We start from the raw sequence: 20,746 nt of genomic DNA, 5'->3' as shown, positions 1-20,746 counted from the left end.
AGTGGATTTGAAAGAACAAGCAATGATATATTATTTGCACACATTTGGTAAGAAACTTTAACTATCTCTATTTTGAGCTTTATTCATTGAACCTGTTGGCACTTGGCTGAAAAAAATCTTGGACAGCCGAATCAATCCATTTTGCAGTGAAAATAAGCCCTTCGGTGATTGACAAGCCAGATCCTCGGATGAAAATAGGCATGGCAATAACAGTCCTTTTTAATTTGACCAAAGATCCATGTATAAATGTTTGTTTAAAAATATCAACAGGTTCTCAGGTTTCAGAGTGGCAGCCATGTTAGTTGGTATCAGCAAAAAAAACTGAGGAGTATTTGTGGCACCTTAGAGAGACTAACAAATTTATTTGGGGATAAGCTTTTGTGGGCTAAAACCCACTTCATCGGATGCATGCAGTGGAAAATACAGTAGGAAGATATACACACACAACATGAAAAAATGGGTGTTGCCATACCAACTGTAACAAGACCAGTTAATTAAGGTGTGCTATTATCAGCAGGAGAAAAAAAAACCCTTTTGTAGTGATAATCAGGATGGCCCATTTCAAACAATTGACAAGAAGGTGAGAGTAACAGTGGGCGGGGGGGGGAGGGCGAATTAGCATGGGGAAATAGATTTTACTTTGCGTAATGACCCATCCGTCCCCTGTCTTTTTTCAAGCCTAATTTAATGGTGTCCAGTTTGCAAATTAATTCCAATTGTGCAGTCTCTCGTTGGAGTCTGTTTTTGACTTTTTTTGTTGGAGAATTGCAACTTTTAGGTCTGAAATTGAGTGACCAGGGAGGTTGAAGTGTTCTCCGACTGGTTTTTGAATGTTATAATTCTTGATGTCTGATTTGTGTCCATTTATTCTTTTGAGTAGTGATTGTCCAGTTTGGCCAATGTACATGAAAGAGGGGCATTGTTGGCACATGATGGCATATATCACATTGGTAGATGTGCAGGTGAACGAGCCTCTTCTGGTGCGGCTGATGTGATTAGGTCCCATGACTGTGTCCCTTGAATAGATATGTGGACAGAGTTGGCGATGGGCTTTGTTGCAAGGATAGGTTCTTGGGTTAGTGGTTCTGTTGTGTGGTTGCTGGTGAGTATTTGCTTCAGGTTGGGGGGCTGTCTGTAAGTGAGGACTGGCTTGTCTCCCAAGATCTGTGGAGAGTGAGGGATCGTCCTTCAGGACAGGTTGTAAATGCTTGATGATGTGCTGGAGAGGTTTAAGTTGGGGGCTGAAGGTGATGGCTCGTGGCATTCTCTTACTTTCTTTGTTGGGCCTGTCCTGGAGTAGGTAACTTCTAGGTATTCTTCTGGCTCTGTCAATCTGTTTCTTCACTTCAGCAGGTGGGTATTGTAGTTTTAAGAATGCTTGATAGAGATCTTGTAGGTGTTTGTCTCTGTCTGAGGGGCTGGAGCAAATGCGGTTGTATCTTACAGCTTGGCTGTAGACAATGCATCGTGTGATGTGGTCTGGATGAAAGCTGGAGGCATGTAGGTAAGTATAGCGGTCAGTAGGTTTCCAGTATAGGGTGGTGTTTATGTGGCCATCGCTTATTAGCACCGTAGTGTCCAAGAAGTGGATCTCTTGTGTGGACTGGACCAGGCTGAGGTTGATGGTGGGATGGAAATTGTTGAAATCATGGTGGAATTCCTCAAGGGCTTCTTTTCCATGGGTCCAGATGATGAAGATGTCATCAACGTAGCGCAAGTAGAGTAGGGACGTTAGGGGACGAGAGCTGAGGAAGCGTTATTCTAAGTCAGCCATAAAAATGTTGACATACTGTGGGGTCATGCGGGTACCGATCGCAGTGCTGCTGACTTGAAGGTATACATTGTCCCCAAATGTGAAATAGTTGTGGATGAGGACAAAGTCACGAAGTTCAGCCACCAGGTTTGCTGTGACATTGTCGGGGATACTGTTCCTGAAGGCTTGTAGTCCATTTTTGTGTGGAATGTTGGTGTAGAGGGCTTCTAAATCAATAGTGACCAGGATAGTGTTTTCTGGAAAATCACCAATGGATTGTAGTTTCCTCAGGAAGTCAGTGGTTTCTCAAATATAGCTAGGAGTGCTGGTAGCGTAGGGCCTGAGGATGGAGTCTACATATCCAGACAATCCTGCTGTCAGGGTGTCAATGCCTGAGATGATGGGGCATCCAGGATTTCCAGGTTTATGGATCTTGCGTAGCAGACAGAATACCCCTGCTTGGGGCTCCGGGGATGTGTCTGTGCAGATTTGTTCCTGTGCTTTTTCAGGGAGTTCCTTGGAGCAAATGGTGTAGTTTCTTTTGGTAACCTTCAGTGGGATCAGAGGATAATGGCTTGTAAAAAGTGATGTTGGAGAACTGCCTAGCAGCCTCTTGTTCATATTCCAACCTATTCATGATGACGACAGCACCTCCTTTGTCAGCCTTTTTGATTATGATGTCAGAGTTGTTCCTGAGGCTCTGGATGGCGTTGTGTTCTGCATGGCTGAGGTTATGGGGCAAGTGATGCTGCTTTTCCACAATTTCAGCCCGTGCATGTCAGCGGAAGCACGCTATGTAGAAGTCCAGTCTGTTGTTCCGACCTTCAGGAGGAGTCCACTCAGAATCCTTCTTTTTGTAGTGTAGGTTCTCAGTGATTTCACAAAATGCTTGTGGAACAAGATTCACATTGACTATTCTAGCATAGGCTCAGGCAAACCAGTTGTTTTTGCAGCCGCACAGAATTAGCTTTTAAGCTAACCTCCAAGGGCGATTACTCCTGAGGGAATTCTGTGCCAAAGAATTAAAAAGTCTGCAAACAACATTTTAAAATTCTGCATGCTTTATTTGTCAATAAATAAATGTGGAGGCTCCAACATGGCAGTGGGGAGCACAGGCCACTGGCTGCATGGAGGAGGGAAATCATCCTACAGCCTCTTGGCACCCCACCCCCCTGGAACACTGTCTCAGCAGTGAAGCTGCACCCTACCCTGACTCAGTACAAGGGCCAGGCCTGCCCCAGAAACACCCCAGGGCCCTGCACCTCCATGCCATGCTCACCAAGATAGCCAGAGGGACAGTCTCACATGCATACCAAGCCCTAGCCCCTGATCCAAGTGTAGACCAGACAGGCTCAGCCTGGCAGGATCCAAATGTGGAAGGGCTTCGTATAGGGGAATCCAGCTGTGGCGTGAGAGAGTTCTGTGTGGGGCAATCTGGGTGCAAGGGGCTTGGTGTGGGGTCCGGGCGCAGGAGGGATCTGGATGCACCAAGGCTCTTGTAGGGCTCCAGGTGCAGGGGAATGAGACTCTGCAGTGGGGTCCCGGTGAAGGTGGTTGGGGCTCAGCGGGGGATCCGGGGGCTCAGCGGGGGGGGGGTGCTGGGAGAGAGAGGCTTAGTTGGGGAGGGTCAAGGTACTGGGGCTCATCAGGGTGGCAGTCCAAGTTTGGAGAGCTCATCGGGGTGGTCCGAGTGCAGGGCAGGTGGGGCTCATCAGATTGAGGGTTCGAGTTTCAGGGGCTCAGTGGCGAGTTATCCAGATGGAGGGGTGGGGGTCTGGATGCAGGGGGAGCAGGGAACAATGCGGGGGGAGGGATCTGGGTGCAGGGGGGTTCAGGTGCAGGGGGGAAGAGCTCAGCCAGGGTACAGATGAGGGTTCTGGTGCAGAGCGCTCAGTGGGGGTGGTGGTTCTGTGTATTGTGGGGGAGGGGGATCCAGCTGCACAGGGGTTGGGCAGATGAGGGAGCAGCTCCCCATACAGTGAGCCCTCCCTCCCATGGCTGAGGAGTGATGGGGGCATGAAGTGAGGGGAGGCAGAGCTTCCTGCAGCCAGGGGAGGTTTCTAGGTGTGGGTCTAATCTGGCCCCAGCCCTAACCATTCCTTGCAGAAGAATAAAACCCATCCTCCCCTGCCCAGCCAGGACTAGCAGCCAAGCCCACTGCAGGGCAGGAAGCACCAGCCTGGGTGTCCCCAGACCACCCCAACCCATGGTGATTTCTCTCTCTGACAGCTCCTCCAAGTGCCTGAAACGACACACCCACACTGCCGGGGAGGGAAGCATGACCGCTCTTGTGGATTCCCTTTGCTTTTCTGTCAGAAAGTCATTTTTCTGTGGGGAAGCAAAGAAATCTGTGGGGGAAATAAATTCTGCGCATGTGCAGTGGTACAGAATTCCCCCAGGAGTAGGAGATGGATATTGTGACGGACAATAGAAATTCCAGATTTTTCTACTAAGGTGTCCCCCAGCATTCTGAGAGCCTTTTAAAATGTCTCCAGGTACTTCTTTTTGAATTCATCCTTGAATATCACTTCTATGCAGAATACACTCAATCTGTATTACTCATCACTGTTTTTCCCCTTTTCTCAGTTTCTCTCTCTTTGGCTTGTCATCTTCTTGTTCTGTAGAACTTCCTTCATATATTATATCCACACGGTATTCTATCCATAAGAACTGCCTCATCCAAATTGCCATCTGCTCTCTGCCTTCTCAATTTAAATCTGAACTTCACCTCAAATCTTCAGAACTCAGATGTTCAACTTGACCTTGAACTCAAGGTCAAGAACTTAAGAACTTGTTTTCTACCTTCCCCAGATCGCCTACATTGGAAACAAACTGTCTTGACCATTCTTCAGTCAAAACTCCTCTGTTTTCATCTGCTCTTCCTAAGTAATATAAACTCTTTCTTTATGGTCCACCTAAAACACAATATTTTAAATTCCATTTGTCCAAATGCAGCTCCTCATGTATGCACCTGCCTGGAGACAGTAACACATCACTCAGTCTCAGATACCTGTACTGGATGCCTGTTCACTTCAGAATACAGAACAAAATCTCTTTCCTAATCTTCAAATCCTCCACATACTTCCCCTGAATCTCCTTCACCAATTCCCTGTGTTCCCCTAATGCCAGACTTCTACACTGAAGGAAATAAACACGTTCACATATAGGAACCTTGAAACAGGATCCCTGTTACGCTGTGACCAACTGACTATCCCCTCTGGTTAATGACTCCTACCAATGTCTTCTCCCTGAAGCTTGGCCACTATGCCCCCATCACCTTCCTAGCACATTTTCAGGTACAAACAACAGTACATTATTTTCACACACTAAGTAAAACTTTAACAATCTGCTTTATCCACGTCAATTTTGACCTAGTTAATCTCTGTGGTTTATCTACCTTATAAAATGGACCAGATAAGTTCCTTCAACATGGTTTTACTGCCCAAATGTATATAAAATAATGTCTAACCTACTATACAATAGATTAGATTATAAAAATACGTCTTACCCAAGGATCACATTTCCAATATACTATAACCATAACATACAGTACAGAATTACTCACTAATGTTATTTCCTAAATAACAGAATTAGAAGTACAAACGCACAATTTCTAGGCAGTATCTGGTTTGCAATGGCGCCATGGAACTGGGCCCATGCTCTGAAGGGGCCCCGACCTGCTCTACTTCTACTGCGCCCTGAGACCTCACCAGCCACCTCACCACTGGCTCTCCGCTGCCCACCACTTGCTTCTCTCAGCCAGCTAGCCAGATACGGGCTCCTCTCCGCCCCCTGGCCCCACCTGCCAGCTCCTTAATACATATTATATAAAATATTACATACATATGCATGCTTTTTCTAAAGACTCATTCAAAACATCTTTCAAAAACCATTTACACTTACCTATAGCATTCAGGAGGCACAATGTCAACGTTAAAGTTAAGCTTAAGTCTCTAATGTTAGATGCACAACTACTACATTTGTTCAAGTCAGTCAGAACTATTCAGTTTGCACATACACATGTGTCAATTGAACATCAAGATAATATATGGCAAACAATGGGGGACTATCTCTGGTAATAAACTCTATGCTTGATTATAGCTATTTGCAGGGTACTGCAATGCACATGTAAATTCAGACCACAATCCCTGTTCAGCAGAGCACTTAGGCATATGCTTAACTTTAAGCACATGCTAATGTCCCCACTGAAATTAACGGGACTTAATCACACACTTAACTTTAACCACATGCTTAAGTATTTTCCTTAGAAACCAAGTGAAAATTTCCCCCCAAAAAGGTAATAATCATTTATTTATTTAATTTTGGGGGGCAAATTTTCCAGTTTACATGTTAAATGGCTTTAGTCACATCACAACAATATTTTATACAAGTGCTTTTTACCAACACAAATGTTTGTTTTGAAACATTTGTTACCTGAATTTTTCATGGATTCAATAATCACTGAATTTTAAATTCCTGATAAAGGCAGGTTAGTGTGAGTACCATCATGTTTGGTTGCACTACAGAACTGGGATCTGATTCTAATCTGATTTACACAAATTTAACACCCATTGGCTTCAGTGGAGTTACTCCTTATTCACAGTGATGTAGGTGAGAGCAGAATCAGGCCTCTTGAATTCATCAGATTGTAAATGTGGCATTGAAAGTACATTAGATTTCCAGACAGGAAAAACATTGCTTGGGCCTTGAACAAAAGCCCATGGATTATTTGAATACTAAATTTACATTAGTCATTATTAGATCTGTGGTTAAAACAGTCATCTCTCTACAAATTTCCTCCCACCCCCTCAAAATAAGTAAAAAATAAATGTTAAAATTAATATCTATTAAAGTTTCTTTATATTTCTCATGTAAACTTCTGATTTTGAGACCATGCCACCAAGACATAGGCTTGCCAAAATTATTTCAAGAAATATGTTTAGCTAACCTTTGGGCTGGCACCTTATTCTGGCTATTCTCTGCCTTAAGACGTAGAAAGCTGCAAAACAAATGTCCAAAAAAAGAAATTCCAGCTTTTTTTTTTTTTCTGTAAGGAAGATGGACTTGGCTTGGGTTTTTATCAACTTGCTACATTCCTGGAGACTTACACACATTTAACAGTCAAAGCTTCTCTGAAATAAAAAAAAATTCTGGGACATATTTAAAAATGGAAACACCTTACTATTTTGTTATGAGATTTAACAAATACATGATGTTATATAAAAGTGATGACAATTAATGATGTTATGCTATTCTTATTCAGTCAATGAGCTCCAACTTGGCAAAGTATAATAGCCACTTCATCCAGCTGTAAAAATTATCTTATTTCAGGGTTCAAAGTTCAGTGTTTTCAATAACAGAACATAAACATGGTTTTCTTAAAGAAACAGTATCCTTTCATTTAAATATACAAGCTCATGTAGATTTTCCCATATAGCCAACATAAAAGGAGTTAGCATCTGGATACTAACTTTTGTGTAATTAAAATAATGTGCACTTTAAGTATCAGAATAGCTGTCACCAATAAAGATGCTGGCATATAAATTGCTGGTCATCTTTACAGTGTTTAAATTTTGATTGTCATCTGAATTAAATACTTAGCAACCTTTTCTACTCTTATTAACATATGTAATTAAATAACCTAAAACAAAATAAAATCCAAACACCAGATTTGTGTTTCCCAGTTCAAATATTTGCAAATAAAATGGACGGTCAGTTACATTAAGTAGCTGAGATTAGTAAATTAACATAATGTACCAAATAGCCTGAAACTTACAGTTCTTGGTTTTCTAGCATCACAGAATGTGATTCCGATTTCACTTACACTAGTTACATCAATGTAAAACAAGGGAGAGAATAATAATAAGTCCCTAAATTTCTGTTCCAAAGCCCATTGAAGTCAATGGAAGGATTTCCATCAATTTTGGAACAGGCCCTAAGTGTAACATTTAAGCGCTACAAGAGAAAAATCTAAATGGCCAAACCACACTACTGGAAAAAAAATAGATTACAAAATTCTTGTATTTTGCAGGTGGAATGGGTGCAATCTGAGAGAGGAGGATACTGTTTCTTTAACACCACTTAAAATATTTTCTGACATTTTAAAACAATATGCTTTTGAACTGAAAAACGTAATTGAATAAAAATAGCAAAACCACAGTATTGTTTTACATAGCAATATTAAAGCAGTAGTGCAGTTCTGTATACAAATGTCTGTTCTTTTTTTAGAATATTTAAAGATGCACAAAAAACTTCTGTTTCTTTACAAAAAAAATAGATATGTATAAAATAGATATGCAATATATTGATATATATGTGCAAATCTAGTGAATTATACCAGATTAAATTAGGCCCCAATCATGCAGTCATTGAAGTCAATGTCAAAAATCCTACTGATTTTAATGGGCCCTCTAGGAAACAGCCAATCTGTCTCAACACAGTATTTCCAAGGCTCATTAGCGACACAAAGCATGGTTTTGCTTTTAGTTGAGATTAGTGCATTTTAGACCATACAGAATTGCATTTCCATTTAAAGCATTGTTATGCCCAGAATACAGGAATCCTAAACAATGAGGCCTATTCTCCCATCAATGCATGAAGGGATTTATATGGGTAACTCCCATCAATGCTAATGAGAGCTACAAAAAACATCCATGCAGGCATCAATGAGAGTATAAACCCTTGTGTTTTCAGTTCTCTTTAAAATGTTTATCAATATATTACACAATTTAGAAAAATATGTATTTTATCTCATAAAGACAAGAGCAGCAGCAGCAGCATCTACCATATAGCTTCTCCGCAGCTATTGTGAGAAGGCAGCATCATGCAAAATTTCCAGCAAAGCACTTGGTTACATCTACATTTCTAGCACCCTCTGTGTATACTTGTGAAAGCCCCACTCGTTGGTGTTGGTAATATGACAGCTCTGTGATAGTGCATTTTACTATGATTGGCTAAAACTACCAAGCCACTTCTGCATTACTGGGGCTGGTTTGTGTAGTCTTATACAGTACTTTTACCAATGGGATGAGTATTGAATTGTTTAATTCCTTTGACTGCCCTGCACCTATGCCATTAAAACATAATCACAATTACTTCAGTGGAAGATGGTAGGAAATTTGATCATTGGCCTATTTTTGTTAAAATTTCTTTATAAGATGCTCAATGGTGGAAGATGACAGGTAGATGCTATATTAAGTACACCCACCATTAAAGACTTCTCAGGACATCTCACATAGACTTTGTTATTGCTAAGGAGAGTTCCATTGTTGGATGGCTGAAGGTAATAAATTATATCACTGTTTAAAAAAATCTACAGTAAGAATTTTATTTCAGTTAAACACTTCCTACTGATATGCCACTTCTAACTTTCTGTCCAATGGCATTATGTATTTGAAGAGATGGCAATATCCTCAGGTGGTATAAATTGGTACAGCTCCATTGACTTCAGTAGAGCTGTACCAGTTCATACCAGCTGAGGAGCTGACAGAATAGCTACCACCAATTTTTTTCAGCTGAGGATTTAGCCTTCATATTTGCACATCTTTGAATGTAGGAAGATTTCTTCTTACCACTGTCCCTAGCAAAGGAGTTGTCCAATCTGCATTCAAAATGAAACTTCAAATTGCTTTTTATAGCTATTCTTTCAAAAGATTTACATTTTGGTTTCTACTTTATCTTAATAAAGTTTCTCATTCTCAAAACCTTATTTACTAAAAGAAGTTTATATCTTGGGTGTTATACTTCAACTACAATTTCAGACAATTTAAAATGGAAGACAAATGTTCACTGGGCAACACACAGCATGAATGTTTAGTGTAGCTTAACTATGTAAAACTGGCATACAAATGAGCTGCAAATAGGCATGCAGGCAGGTCCAAAGCAGGTGCATCTTACATAAGAAATATATGGACATATAGAAACAATCTTGTTTCTGTGGTTCTTTCAGTGGCCATACATTTGTAATGTGACTAGAATCTAGGTTCTTGTTTAGCAACATAGAAGTGAATAATTCAGTCAAATGGACCAATAAGTAAAACAAAGAATACCTGCTCCTACGAGAAACTCAGATTATTGCTTAGATAAAATAATGCGCGTGGGGGGCGAAACCTCAAACAAACCACACTGAATTGTTGGCAGGTACAGAACTGCCACTCTCATGCTGAAAAAACAAGAGGGTGTTTCATGGGCCATATAATTTCTATTATAAGGCGCTGCATTGAAACAATATCTTTTTCATCCTGTACCTTAGCTATCTGTTATGCTAAACCCCAGACTAATCCTCTTCAGTATACAGTAATGTTGGGTGCATCATTTATAAATGTCATCTGGCCAGTTAACATATTCCTCAGCATGGTTGAGCCAGATCCTTGGCTAGTGTAAATCAGCACAGCTTCACAGACTTCATTGAAGCTTTGCTGATTTATACCAACATCTGGCCCAACAGAGACATTTGCAAGTTTAGACCTGGATTGTCCTCTTGTATAGAAATATCCAGGGGAGGCAACCCTGGTGAGAAGACAACTACCTTCATAGGGTAGTCTCTGAACCATTCCATCAGAGGAATGCAGTTTCTCCCACCAGAGGACTGCCCTCAAGCTCTGTGGATATCCTAGAATATACAGAGGCCAGGACTGGTCAGAAAGAGGCTAATTACCAGCTCTGGGACTCTCAGTGCCCTGTCAGCTCACTGGCAGGGAAGCTCCATTGGAGATAGGCTGCCAGGATTCCCTTGAGCTGTTGTTGCCTCTGGAATCTCCTTCTGCCCAGGAGCTTCCTATCATAGATATGGAGGCTGAACAATTCAAGCAGTCTGAGGCTGCATTAACTTTCCACTAACTTTTCTGCTGGTGCCTGAAGGGGTGGGGGGGGGGGGGGGGATGCACGCCCAAATCTTTCCTATCTTGGCTCACCTCATACCCAGCTGCACATTTCAGACCCATGGAGGAGGCCTTGGGAATAGACAGCGGGTCCATTGCAAAGCTGGTTACAAAACAGGAGTTTTCCATATAGAAGGTCCTCTTTGCACTACTACAACTGGGGGAACCGTTGAACCCTAGCTGATTCATCAGTTAGTTGTCTTAAGCTAATCAAGTGACAGGCTTGTCTTTTTTGTAACAGTTATCCATACATGCTTTTAAAGTGCATTCACTACATGTGGGCACATATGTAAAAATGCATATAAATTTAATTAGAAACAAAAGAGTACTGTGGATATCTATGCTGTAAACAAAATACTCTGGACTGGCGGAAGACAGGAAGTGAGAAAAAGACCACATGAGCTGGGCTTTAATTTTGTGCAGCACTTGGATACCACAGCAATAGGCATTATGTAAAAACCCAAGAGAGCTTCATATTTTGTGTATGATAACACCCATTGTTGCACATTCTGTGTGTGTGTGTGTGTGTGTGTGTATATATATATATCTTCCTATTGTATTTGCCACTGCATGCATCCAATGAAGTGGGTTTTAGCCCACAAAAGCTTATGCACAAATAAATTTGTTGGTCTCTAGGGTGCCACAAGTACTCCTGTTCTTTTTTGCAGATACAAGCTAACATGGCTGCTACTCTGAAACCTGTCATATTTTTAAGAATCCATATCTTGCACTTGCTGCAGACACAATACTACTACCTAAGTAAGAGTTGCACAACTGGGAATTTACGAAATAATTTCAGTTTTGGACTTTAAAGATGCAAAAAAGCAAACTAAAGCTGAAATGCTACAGATCACTCCACATGGACCAATCGCGGTGTACACTCACAGGCCCACTGAAATCAAGGGAGCTCCAAACAACTGCAATGATCTGCCTGTGCAAGGCAATTTGCAGGATCAGGGCCTCAATAGCTGAATGTCTCCATTTTTATTAATATATATAGACATAAACTACCAATTAAATTATTATATTGGTTTTAAAAGTTTCAGCCACTTCAAACTTAGGCCTGTATGCCAGGTTTAATCCACAAGCCAAATCTCCACATCAGACCTATAAATCCCAGAAACACTGATTGATCCTTCACTGTATTAAATAAGAATTATTTTTAAAAGTCTCTAAAATTAGGCTCCTAAATCCCCCTGGGTCAATTTTGCGAGTGCTGAGCACATACAAGTCTCTTTGTAATCATCTGGAGCTGCAGGTGATCAGTGCCTTTGAAAATCTTGCTATTTTTATTTAGGAACCCCAATATGGATTTAGATAGCTAACTTGAATTTGTGCTGGTGTTCACAAACTGATTCTGGGAAAACATCAGAGGCATAATCCAAAATACTTGGGAGCTCTTTCAATTATTTCTTTAGAGGATGTTACACAACTGAATGTGCCAGTTTTGGAAGGAGAGTTTGGGAGTATCATCATAATGTTTAGCATAGGTCTTTATCTCCTTTCTAACAATTAGGCAGGTTATTTTTACTGAAATGGTACAGATGTGAGGGGCCCAAGTTAGTGGTGATGTTCAAGCCATTGCAAATTCACTAACCGTCAAGTAGACTAATGCATACCTGCTTATCTATGTGTAACAATCTAAGTTTGTGCAATTTAAAAACTGAGGCACTAAAAGGTGAAAAAAAGATGTAAAATTAAAGCAAGAACCAATTTCTTCCCCCACCTGTTTATTATTCTTCCTATTCTCCTGTCTGATGGCTACAAATTACCCCACCTTCCATTCCCTGACACTAATTTAGCCTCAGTAGGCCAAATTCAGAGGTGATGAGTGTGGGAGGTATAAATTACATCTTGGTAAGTAGGTGTGAGTCTGTGTTAGTCTAGAGAAGTAAGGAAGTCTAAGCCAGTGTAGGAGGAGTATTAAATGGTAAAATATGCACATTAGAGAGGTCATAAGAAGGCATAAGTTATCTAGGGTGACTAGATGTCCTGTTTTTAAAGGGACAGTCCCATATTTAAGCCCTCCTGCAGGAGTCCCAGTTTTTTTTCTTAAAAACGGGCACACTGTCCCGTATTTTCTGTCTCCCACTCTCCCCATCAGTACTGGTAGGTCCTGCTGCTGGGAAGATCCCTGCTTGCCAGCCGCCCTCCCACCAGTGGTGAAAGTGGGGGTCTAGTGGCTGACAATGGAGTTGGGTGTGCAAGGCTGATGGTGGGGTGAAGATGCAGCACACGGGGCTGGCCGCTCCCCACTATGGTCTATCAGCACAGCCCCCACTGCATGCCACCTCTCAGCCAGTAGGACCGTGCCCGCCTCCCCGCATCCTGTTTCCAGCCGGCACTGGCTGCGCCCTGCGAGCTGTAGTGGCTGGTGAGTGTGGGGAGGCGCCATGCAGCAGCCAGTTATATATCACCTCTGCTGCCCACCCATCAGCCCTTTACATGCTCCACCTCTCAATGTCCTCTCCCTGCTTTGCTTCTTCACTGCTCCCTTCCCCCCAAATCTGCTGCTCCTCCATATCCCCACCAGCAGGACATAGCCTGCTCCCAATGCTGTGTGGGGAACTAGCCCCTGGTTGGACTCCTCAGCTCACCAACAGCCTTGCCCGCAGACTCCTTCCTTCCTCCACTGCCTCTGGCTGGGCTAGCACCCTGGGAAAGCCCAAGATCCTCCAGCCCGGGGGCACTGGCCTGGAGGAGCCAAGCCCAGCATGTGCACAGCGCTGGCATGGGAAAGCCTCTCTGCCCCTCAGCTAAGTTATGGAGTGGCAGGGGAATGGAGGGGAAGCGATTTCCAGCCTGTTCAAGCCCCAGACTTACAGTCTCCACAGCAGCCTCTCCACTCCCTACCCCTCCGCTCTGAGTCCTGCCGCCAGGGAGCGTGGGGCTTCTCTGTCCCCTAGGCACCCTCCCCTGCTGAGCCACCCTCTGGCTGGACTGAAGCCCCTGCAGTCAGATTTCCTAGGCCCTGGTGCACATGCCTTCTTAGAGCTTAACCTCTTCCTGCCCATGCTGTAGCCAGGGTGGGGGCACAGGAGGCAGCTGGGTTATGTTGGTGGCCAGCAGCAGCCTGGAGATGCTGCCTTTCGATAGTGTGCGGGCAGGAATGGACAAGCTGCTTCCAGTCACAGACGAGAAGAAGAAGAGAAGAGAAGGTTACTCGCCTTCTGTAGTAACTGACATTCTTTGAGATGAGTGTCCCTATGGGTGCTCCATCGAAGTGCATCCCAACACCTTCGATCGGAGATTTTTGCAGCAGTTCCCATACAGGTCACGCATGCACAGTGCCTGCCTCGTGCGCTGTCAGTGTTTGAACAGCACGTGCACAGCCCGGACTCCTCAGTTCCTTCTCTACAATGGAGCCTGCTCCAAACTCCGAGGTAGAGGGGAGGAGGTGGGAAGTGGAGCACCTACAGGGACACAGCTCGAAGAATGTCAGTTACTGCACAAGGTGGGTAACCACCTCTTCTCCTTCGAGAGATGTCCCTGTGTGTGCTCCACTCCAGATGACTGAAAAGCAGTATCTCTTAGAATGGTCAGGATTTTGGATCTGGTAAGAAAGCTGTTAAGACAGCTTGACCCAGTCGGGTGTCGATGATGGACCCTGAGAGTGTAAAGTTTAGTAAACATAAGGTCTGACGCCCAAGTGGCCACCATGCATATGTCGGAAAGCGGGACGTTGCAGAAAAATGCTACGGAAGTGGACACGGGTCTCGTAGAGTGTGCCTTGATTGCCACAGGAGGTTGGACTCGTTTCAACTGGTAACAAACTTATGCAGTCTGATATCCATTTGGATAGTCTCTGGGTGGAGATCCCTTTGCCCTGAGATCATTGAGTGATAGCTATAAAGAGCCTAAGGATCTGTCTAAATGGCTTCGTTCTGTCAAGATAGAAGGATAACGCTCTAAGAATGCCAAGCGTGTGCATTGCTTCCTCAAATGCATTAGCATGGGGTTTTGGGAAGAATGTTGGAAGGTGAATAGGTTCATTTAGGTGAAGGGACGAATGCACCTTAGGAAGGAATTTAGGATGTATACGAAATGTAACTGTCTCTGAAGAAGGCAGTATACGGCGGTTCGGCCATCAGCACTCCAAGTTCCCCCATACAGCTGGTGGATGTAATTGCTACTCACTCAGTTTTCATGGATAGGTGTAAAAGGGAGTAGGTAGCCAAGGGTTCAAAGGTTGTATATCAAAGCTGTGAGGGCCAGGTGTAGGTCCCATGGCTCAGCCGGTGGTCTTATATCTAGGTAGAACATTTGGATACCTTTGAGGAATCTTTTGGCGACAGGATGGGCAAAAAAACAGTAGCATTATCTACCTTGTGGTGGAATGTTGTGATTGCCTCTAGGTGAACCTTTACTGAGCTCAGAGAAAGCCCAGCTACCTCGAGTTCTAGAAGGTAGTTTAGAATCAGTGGAAGAGGGGCGGAAGCCAGAGGGGTGTATCTGGCAGAACACCAAGTGCTGAACCTTTTCCATTTCTGCAGATAGGTAGTGAGCGTGGAGTGTATCCTGCTGTGTAATAAAACTGCCTGGACTTGTACTGAGCATGCTAGTTCCTCATTGGAGAGCCACTGAGTAGCCATGCTTTGAGGTGGAGCATCGCTATATTGGGGTGATATAACTGGCCCCTGTGTTGTGATAGTAGGTTGGGAAGTGGGGGAAGTGAGATCGGGACAAAGAGGTACCATGGTTGCCTGGGCCACGTCGGAGCAATTAGAATGGCCTGGGACCTGTCTGTCCTTATTTTCTGTACCACTCTGTTCAGCAGAGGTATTGGTGGGAATGCATACAGCAGAGTGTCGTGCCAAGTGATCATGAATGCATATTCCAGAGAATGCTTTCCCAGACCTGCTCTGGAACAGAATGTTGGACATTTTTTGTTGATTGTAGTTGTGAAGAGATCCAGCCCTAGCTCTGGAAAATGTTGTGTAGAATGGTGTCGTTTAGCTCCCAGTCATGATGGAGGGGGAAGGATCGACTGAGCTCATCCACTGTGGTGTTTGGAGAACCTGGGGAGATGTGAGGCTGAGATGTGAATATTGTGTTGGAGGCACCAATTCCAAAGTTTTATAGCCTCGGTTGCACAGGGACTGGGATTGAGCTCCCCCTTGTCTGTTTATGTAAAACATACATGAGATGTCATCGGTCATGACTCTGATCATGTGGTTCTTGATGAGGGGAAGAAAATGGAGGCAGGCATTGCGGACAGCTCAGAGCTCTAGGAGGTCTATATGAAGCATGGTTTCTGTAGAAAACCAGAGACCCTGAGTCGGCGTGAGATGGTCCAGGTGTGCTCCACAGCCGGTGAGGGATGCATCCGTCATGATGATAATGGAGGGAGGATCCTGCCGGAAGGGGACCCCAAAACACAGGTTGAGAAAAAGGGTCCACCATATGAGCGAATCTTTGACTTTTGAGGGCATAGTTAGCAGTCTGCTTAGTCTATGCATGTTGGGTTTGTAGACTGGCTAACCAGCCAGTCCTGTAGGCATCGCACACAGGCGTGCGTTTATGACGATTAATGTGCATGCGGCCATGTGGCCTAACAGTTCTAGGCAGTCTCGAGCGGTGACCTGTGGGCTTCTCTGTATGCTCACAATTAGGTTACTCAGTGTGTGAAATCTGTCCTTTGGAAGTGATGCGAGAGCTGTGGTGGAATCGAGGTGGGCTCCTATGAAGTCTAGTTGCTGGGTAGAATGTAAAGTAGATTTATTTATGTTTATTTGCAGGCCAAGGCTGTGGACGCAATGTGTGGTCCCTCGAATGGCTTCTGACCAGGTATGAGACTTCAGGAGACAGTCATCCAGGTAAGGAAAAATAATGATTCCCTTTTTTCTGAGGTGTGCTAGAATTTTGGAAAAAACTCAGGGAGCAGTTGAAAGGCCAAAGGGCAAAACCCTGTACGGGTAATGATCCACGCCCAACACAAATCTGAGAAAGAGTCTGTGGGCATGGTGTACAGTGACATGAAAATATACATCCTGCAGGTCGAGGGCTGAAAACCAATGTCCTGTCTCCAATGCCAGAATGACTGTTGACAGTATAACCATCCTGAGTTTTTGTTTCTTGACAAACCTGTTTAGTTATTGAAGATCAAGAATAGGTCGCCATCCCCCCACTTTTATTTTCGGTCAAGAAATAGCGGGAATAAAATCCCTTCCCCTGGTGTTGAGCGGGTACCTTCTCCACTGCTCCTAGTTATAGAAGATGGTACACCTCTTGACAGAACAAGTGTTCATGAAAGGGGTCCCTGAAGAGGGACGGGGAGGGAGGGCATGATATAGCCCGATCGGATGATTTCTAGGACCCATTTGCCTGTAGTGATAGCTTCCCAGTTGGTGAGAAATGGGAGCAGATGGTGTCCAAAAGGATGGATGGTTGCAGTAGGCGCTGGAGTGCGTGGGAGGTCTTCTATACCCTTGACCAAGGCTTCAAATCTGCTTGTTCGGTGGAGGGGGTTGAGATGCCGTGGATGGTGGGGGGCGTCATTGTTGGGTTCTTCGTTTTTGCTGCAAATAGCTCCTCGCCATCGAAAGGAAGATCTTTGACAGTGTTCTGTATCTCCCGTGGGAAGGAGGAGCAGCTGAACCACAAGGCTCACCGCATGACAGTGGCTGTGCTGTTGGTCTGGCGGCTGTGTCAGCAGCATCAACGGTGGCCTGAAGAGCCGTATGGGATATCATCTGTCCCTCAGAGACCATGGCTTTAAATTGTTGCTGCTTGCTCTCAGGAATGTCATTAATAAATTCCATGAATTTAGCATAGTTCCTGTGGTCATACTTTGCTAATAGAGCCTTATAATTTGCCACCCTAAATTGTAAGGTGGAAGATGAATACACTTCACGGCCAAATAAGTCCATCCTCTTGCTATCCTTATCAGATGGGGTAGACCAGAAATATTGCTGTTTATTTTTCTAGTTGGCCGCCTCAACCACCAACGAATTGGGCAACAGGTGTGTAAAGAGAAACACAGAACCTTTGGAGGGGATGTACTATTTGCAGTCTGCTCTCCTGCGGGTTGGGGATATAGTGGCCGGGGTCTGCCATATGGTTTTAGCTGGTTCCATGATGGCCCCATTGATCGGCAATGCTATTTTGGAAGAGGCGGTGAGTTGTAAAATGTCAGTAAGCTCATATTGGTGTTCAGACACTTCCTCAAGATTAATCTTGAGCTGATCGGCAACTCTTTTAAACAAGTCCTGGAAGTGTATGAAATTGTCAGCTGTTGGTGGCAAAGGCATAATAGCCTCCTCGGGCAAGATAGATGAGTGTTTATTAGTTGGAGAGGTGTCAGGCGCAACGTCCTCTGCTGGTGAAGCTGTTGGTTCGTCGTGTAGCTCAGCATCGTTGTTTGTGGTTGGGGGAGGAGATCTATGATCCTCTCTGCGTGAGGTAGGACGAGTGCTAGAATGTCTGTTATAAGATTCCCAGGGATTCCAGCATGGCCATTGGCCGGGGAAGGGTATGGGTAGTCCCATTCAAGGGTGGCCATACCAGGGTGGGAATTCCCTGGTATATGAGGAGTGGGATCGAAGATGTCCTCCAGTCACAGATGTCTTAACAGGGGAAGAAGAGCGTGGAGAAAAAACGCCATCAACATCCTCCTCCTCCTCAGTCAAGAGGTGTGAAGGAGCAGGGGCTAACTGTAAGTAAGGTGCTGATGGTTCCGGTGAGAAATCAGTGCCTAGTAGAGGAGACTCTGGGGTGGGAGAGATAGCCAGGTCTCTATGGTGGAGAAACTGGACCAGTGTGGCGGCTGACAGTGCTGAATGGTGAAGTGCCGTGTATCAAGAATGGGCCGATGCAGGAGGCAGAGTCTGTACTGGCCGTGCTCTGTGCTGTGCTGATATAGCTGCCTGAGCTATATATAATGCTGAGCCAGTGCCGATGGTGTAGGCGCTACAGACCCAGGGGTCAGCATTGAGAAATATGGCACAGGCAGCATGAGGGGTCGGAGCTTAAATCGGTGCCAAATTTGGATCCATCAGCGCTGCAGCAGTAGTTCATGGCATCAGTGTCGTTACATTAGTCGGTACTGGGTTCTTGTCAGTGACCGACGGTGCCACACTGGAAGCGGGCAACTCAAAGCCTTGAGCCTCGGCACCGGAGCATGTGGCCATCGATGGACAGTTGGTGCCGGAAGTGCCTGGAGAAGTGTACGTGCTGAGCCATGGAGCGGCCAGCACTGACGGAGCTGAAGTCGTCAACCACTGCTTGGAAGATTGTGCTCCCTGAGAGGTAAGGAAGCTAGTCATTTCTTTGCCATTTTTTTAAATCCTTTGAGGATGTCGGTGGTGAATTTTGTTGGGAGGAAGACTGCTGGCCCAGGACTTTTCCAGGAGGATGAGCTTCAGTCTGAGGTCACTGTCCTTCCGAGTCCGGGCTTTAAGTTTACTATAGAGTACGCATTTTGGGGGTATATGAGATTCCCCCAAACATAGTATGCACTGAGAATGGCCATCAGAGTTGGGGATGGTGTCTCTGCATGTTATACATCTCTTGAAGCCTGGAGAACCAGGTATACTGGGAGTCACGAACTCTGAGGTAAAGACTTTTTTTTTTTTAAATAGGAGATAAGTAATAACTAAAACTTATCTAAATAAGTAACAAAAAATTAATTAACTACTTGAACTGTATCTAAATAAAGGCTATGAAGAGTGAAACTAGTGGGACTGCTAAACTCTGTCTCTGGCAGTGGATGGTAGAGAAGGAACTGAGGAGTCCGGGCCGTGCACACGCTGTTCAAGCACTGACAGCGTGTAAGACAGGCACCACGTGTGCATGGACTGTATGGGAACTGCTGCGAAAATCTCTGATCAAAGGCACAGGGACGCACCTTGACCTGAAGTGGAGCACCCACAGGGACTACTCTTGAAGGAGAAGAGATAAGCTCACCGAAGACACAGGCCAGGTCATCTCTTCCCCCTCATCCTCCCCTGCAACTGGAAGCAGCTCCCGTCCCTTCCCTCCCACACAGTGCCAAAAGGCAGCTGCTGTCCACATTCTGGTGTGAAGCCTGGCAGAAATCTGGGGAAGGGAGGGCATGTGACCCTGAATGTGCTTCCCCCCCTTCCCCCAATGTATTGCCTTGGGAAGACACGGTTCCAGGTACCATGAGAGGCGGGTCTGTCCCAAGGGCCCAGCCAAGCATGGAGGGCAGAGAGCGCCGGGCAAGGATGGTTGGGTCAGTAGGTCACCACTCCCTGTCTGGGGGATAGGGAGAGGGTCATGTGTCACCCTTCCCTGTATGAACCCTAAAGCCTTAAAGATAAGAAGGTAAATAAAAAGAATCCAGCTGCACAATATTTCTTTTTAATGGAGGCTCAGTCAGCTTGATGTTAATTTGAATATTGTACAACAGACCGTTGTACAGCATAGTTCTGATTGATTGCCATTGAACTCGCTTGAATGAGTAATTTTACCAGATGCCCCGTATTCAGGGAAATATGGTCACCCTAAAGTTACCCCAATTTAAACTCCCTCCAGACTTTCTTCTCACTTCTGAGTCTGGTCCATTGTAGGTTTATTTTTAATTCTCACTCAATACTTTTTATCTTTGCATAAATGAGATTTGTTCCACTGAATAGTGGGCTCAGAAGTGGCAAAGAAAACACATGGCTAGTAGAAGAAGCCCTGTGCATATTGAGAGCCTGCTTATAGACAGCAATTCTGCTCTCACTGGGAGTTTTATTTTACCATAATGGGAGTAGGAGAATAATTGCACACCTGCATTTTTGGAAACTTTTCAGTGATTTCCCTCTGTACAGTAAACACTCTGAAAGTTCCCAGCGAGGCCTGGATTGCCTTTTTCTATTCCAGCTCGATCTCTCAGATTGACCACCAGCACCCTGAAATGGATAGCTGAGGGCAGATTTGCAATTTAGTTGCCAGCATCAGAAAGATTCACTTTCATTTAGTTTAACCTCCCATCATGAGCTACAGGACAGAATTTTCTAAAGGACTCAGCATCCATAATCAGCCAGATTTCCTCCCCTTCCCACACAAGAGTTTGTCTCCCATTTAAGCACCAACAGGAATTGCCAGTTTTTCCAAAAGAGCTCAGCATGTTGGAAGTCATTTGGCCATAAGTGTCTCAATGGGAGCT

The 20,746-nt window shown here is 44.6% G+C and overlaps 1 protein-coding gene across 6 annotated transcripts in view; it reads right to left on the bottom strand.

Moving 5' to 3' along the window:
• The window catches only part of NPNT (nephronectin), a 103,854-nt gene that overhangs the window by 64,413 nt on the left and 18,695 nt on the right, over positions 1-20,746 (bottom strand). For 4 of the 6 annotated variants that reach the window (XM_073340844.1, XM_073340840.1, XM_073340842.1 and 1 more), the window contains one exon: positions 6,702-6,752. The exons of the other annotated variants lie outside the window; for them this stretch is intronic. In XM_073340844.1, the coding sequence (XP_073196945.1) occupies positions 6,702-6,752 (51 nt within the window). The remainder of the gene's footprint in view (positions 1-6,701; positions 6,753-20,746) is intronic. 6 annotated transcript variants of the gene reach the window in all.

The sequence above is a fragment of the Lepidochelys kempii genome, chromosome 4 (genome assembly GCF_965140265.1).
Source record: "Lepidochelys kempii isolate rLepKem1 chromosome 4, rLepKem1.hap2, whole genome shotgun sequence".
NCBI lineage: Eukaryota > Metazoa > Chordata > Testudines > Cheloniidae > Lepidochelys > Lepidochelys kempii.
Note: the sequence above shows the minus strand (reverse complement) of the source record. Positions and strands in the feature narration are given on the sequence as shown.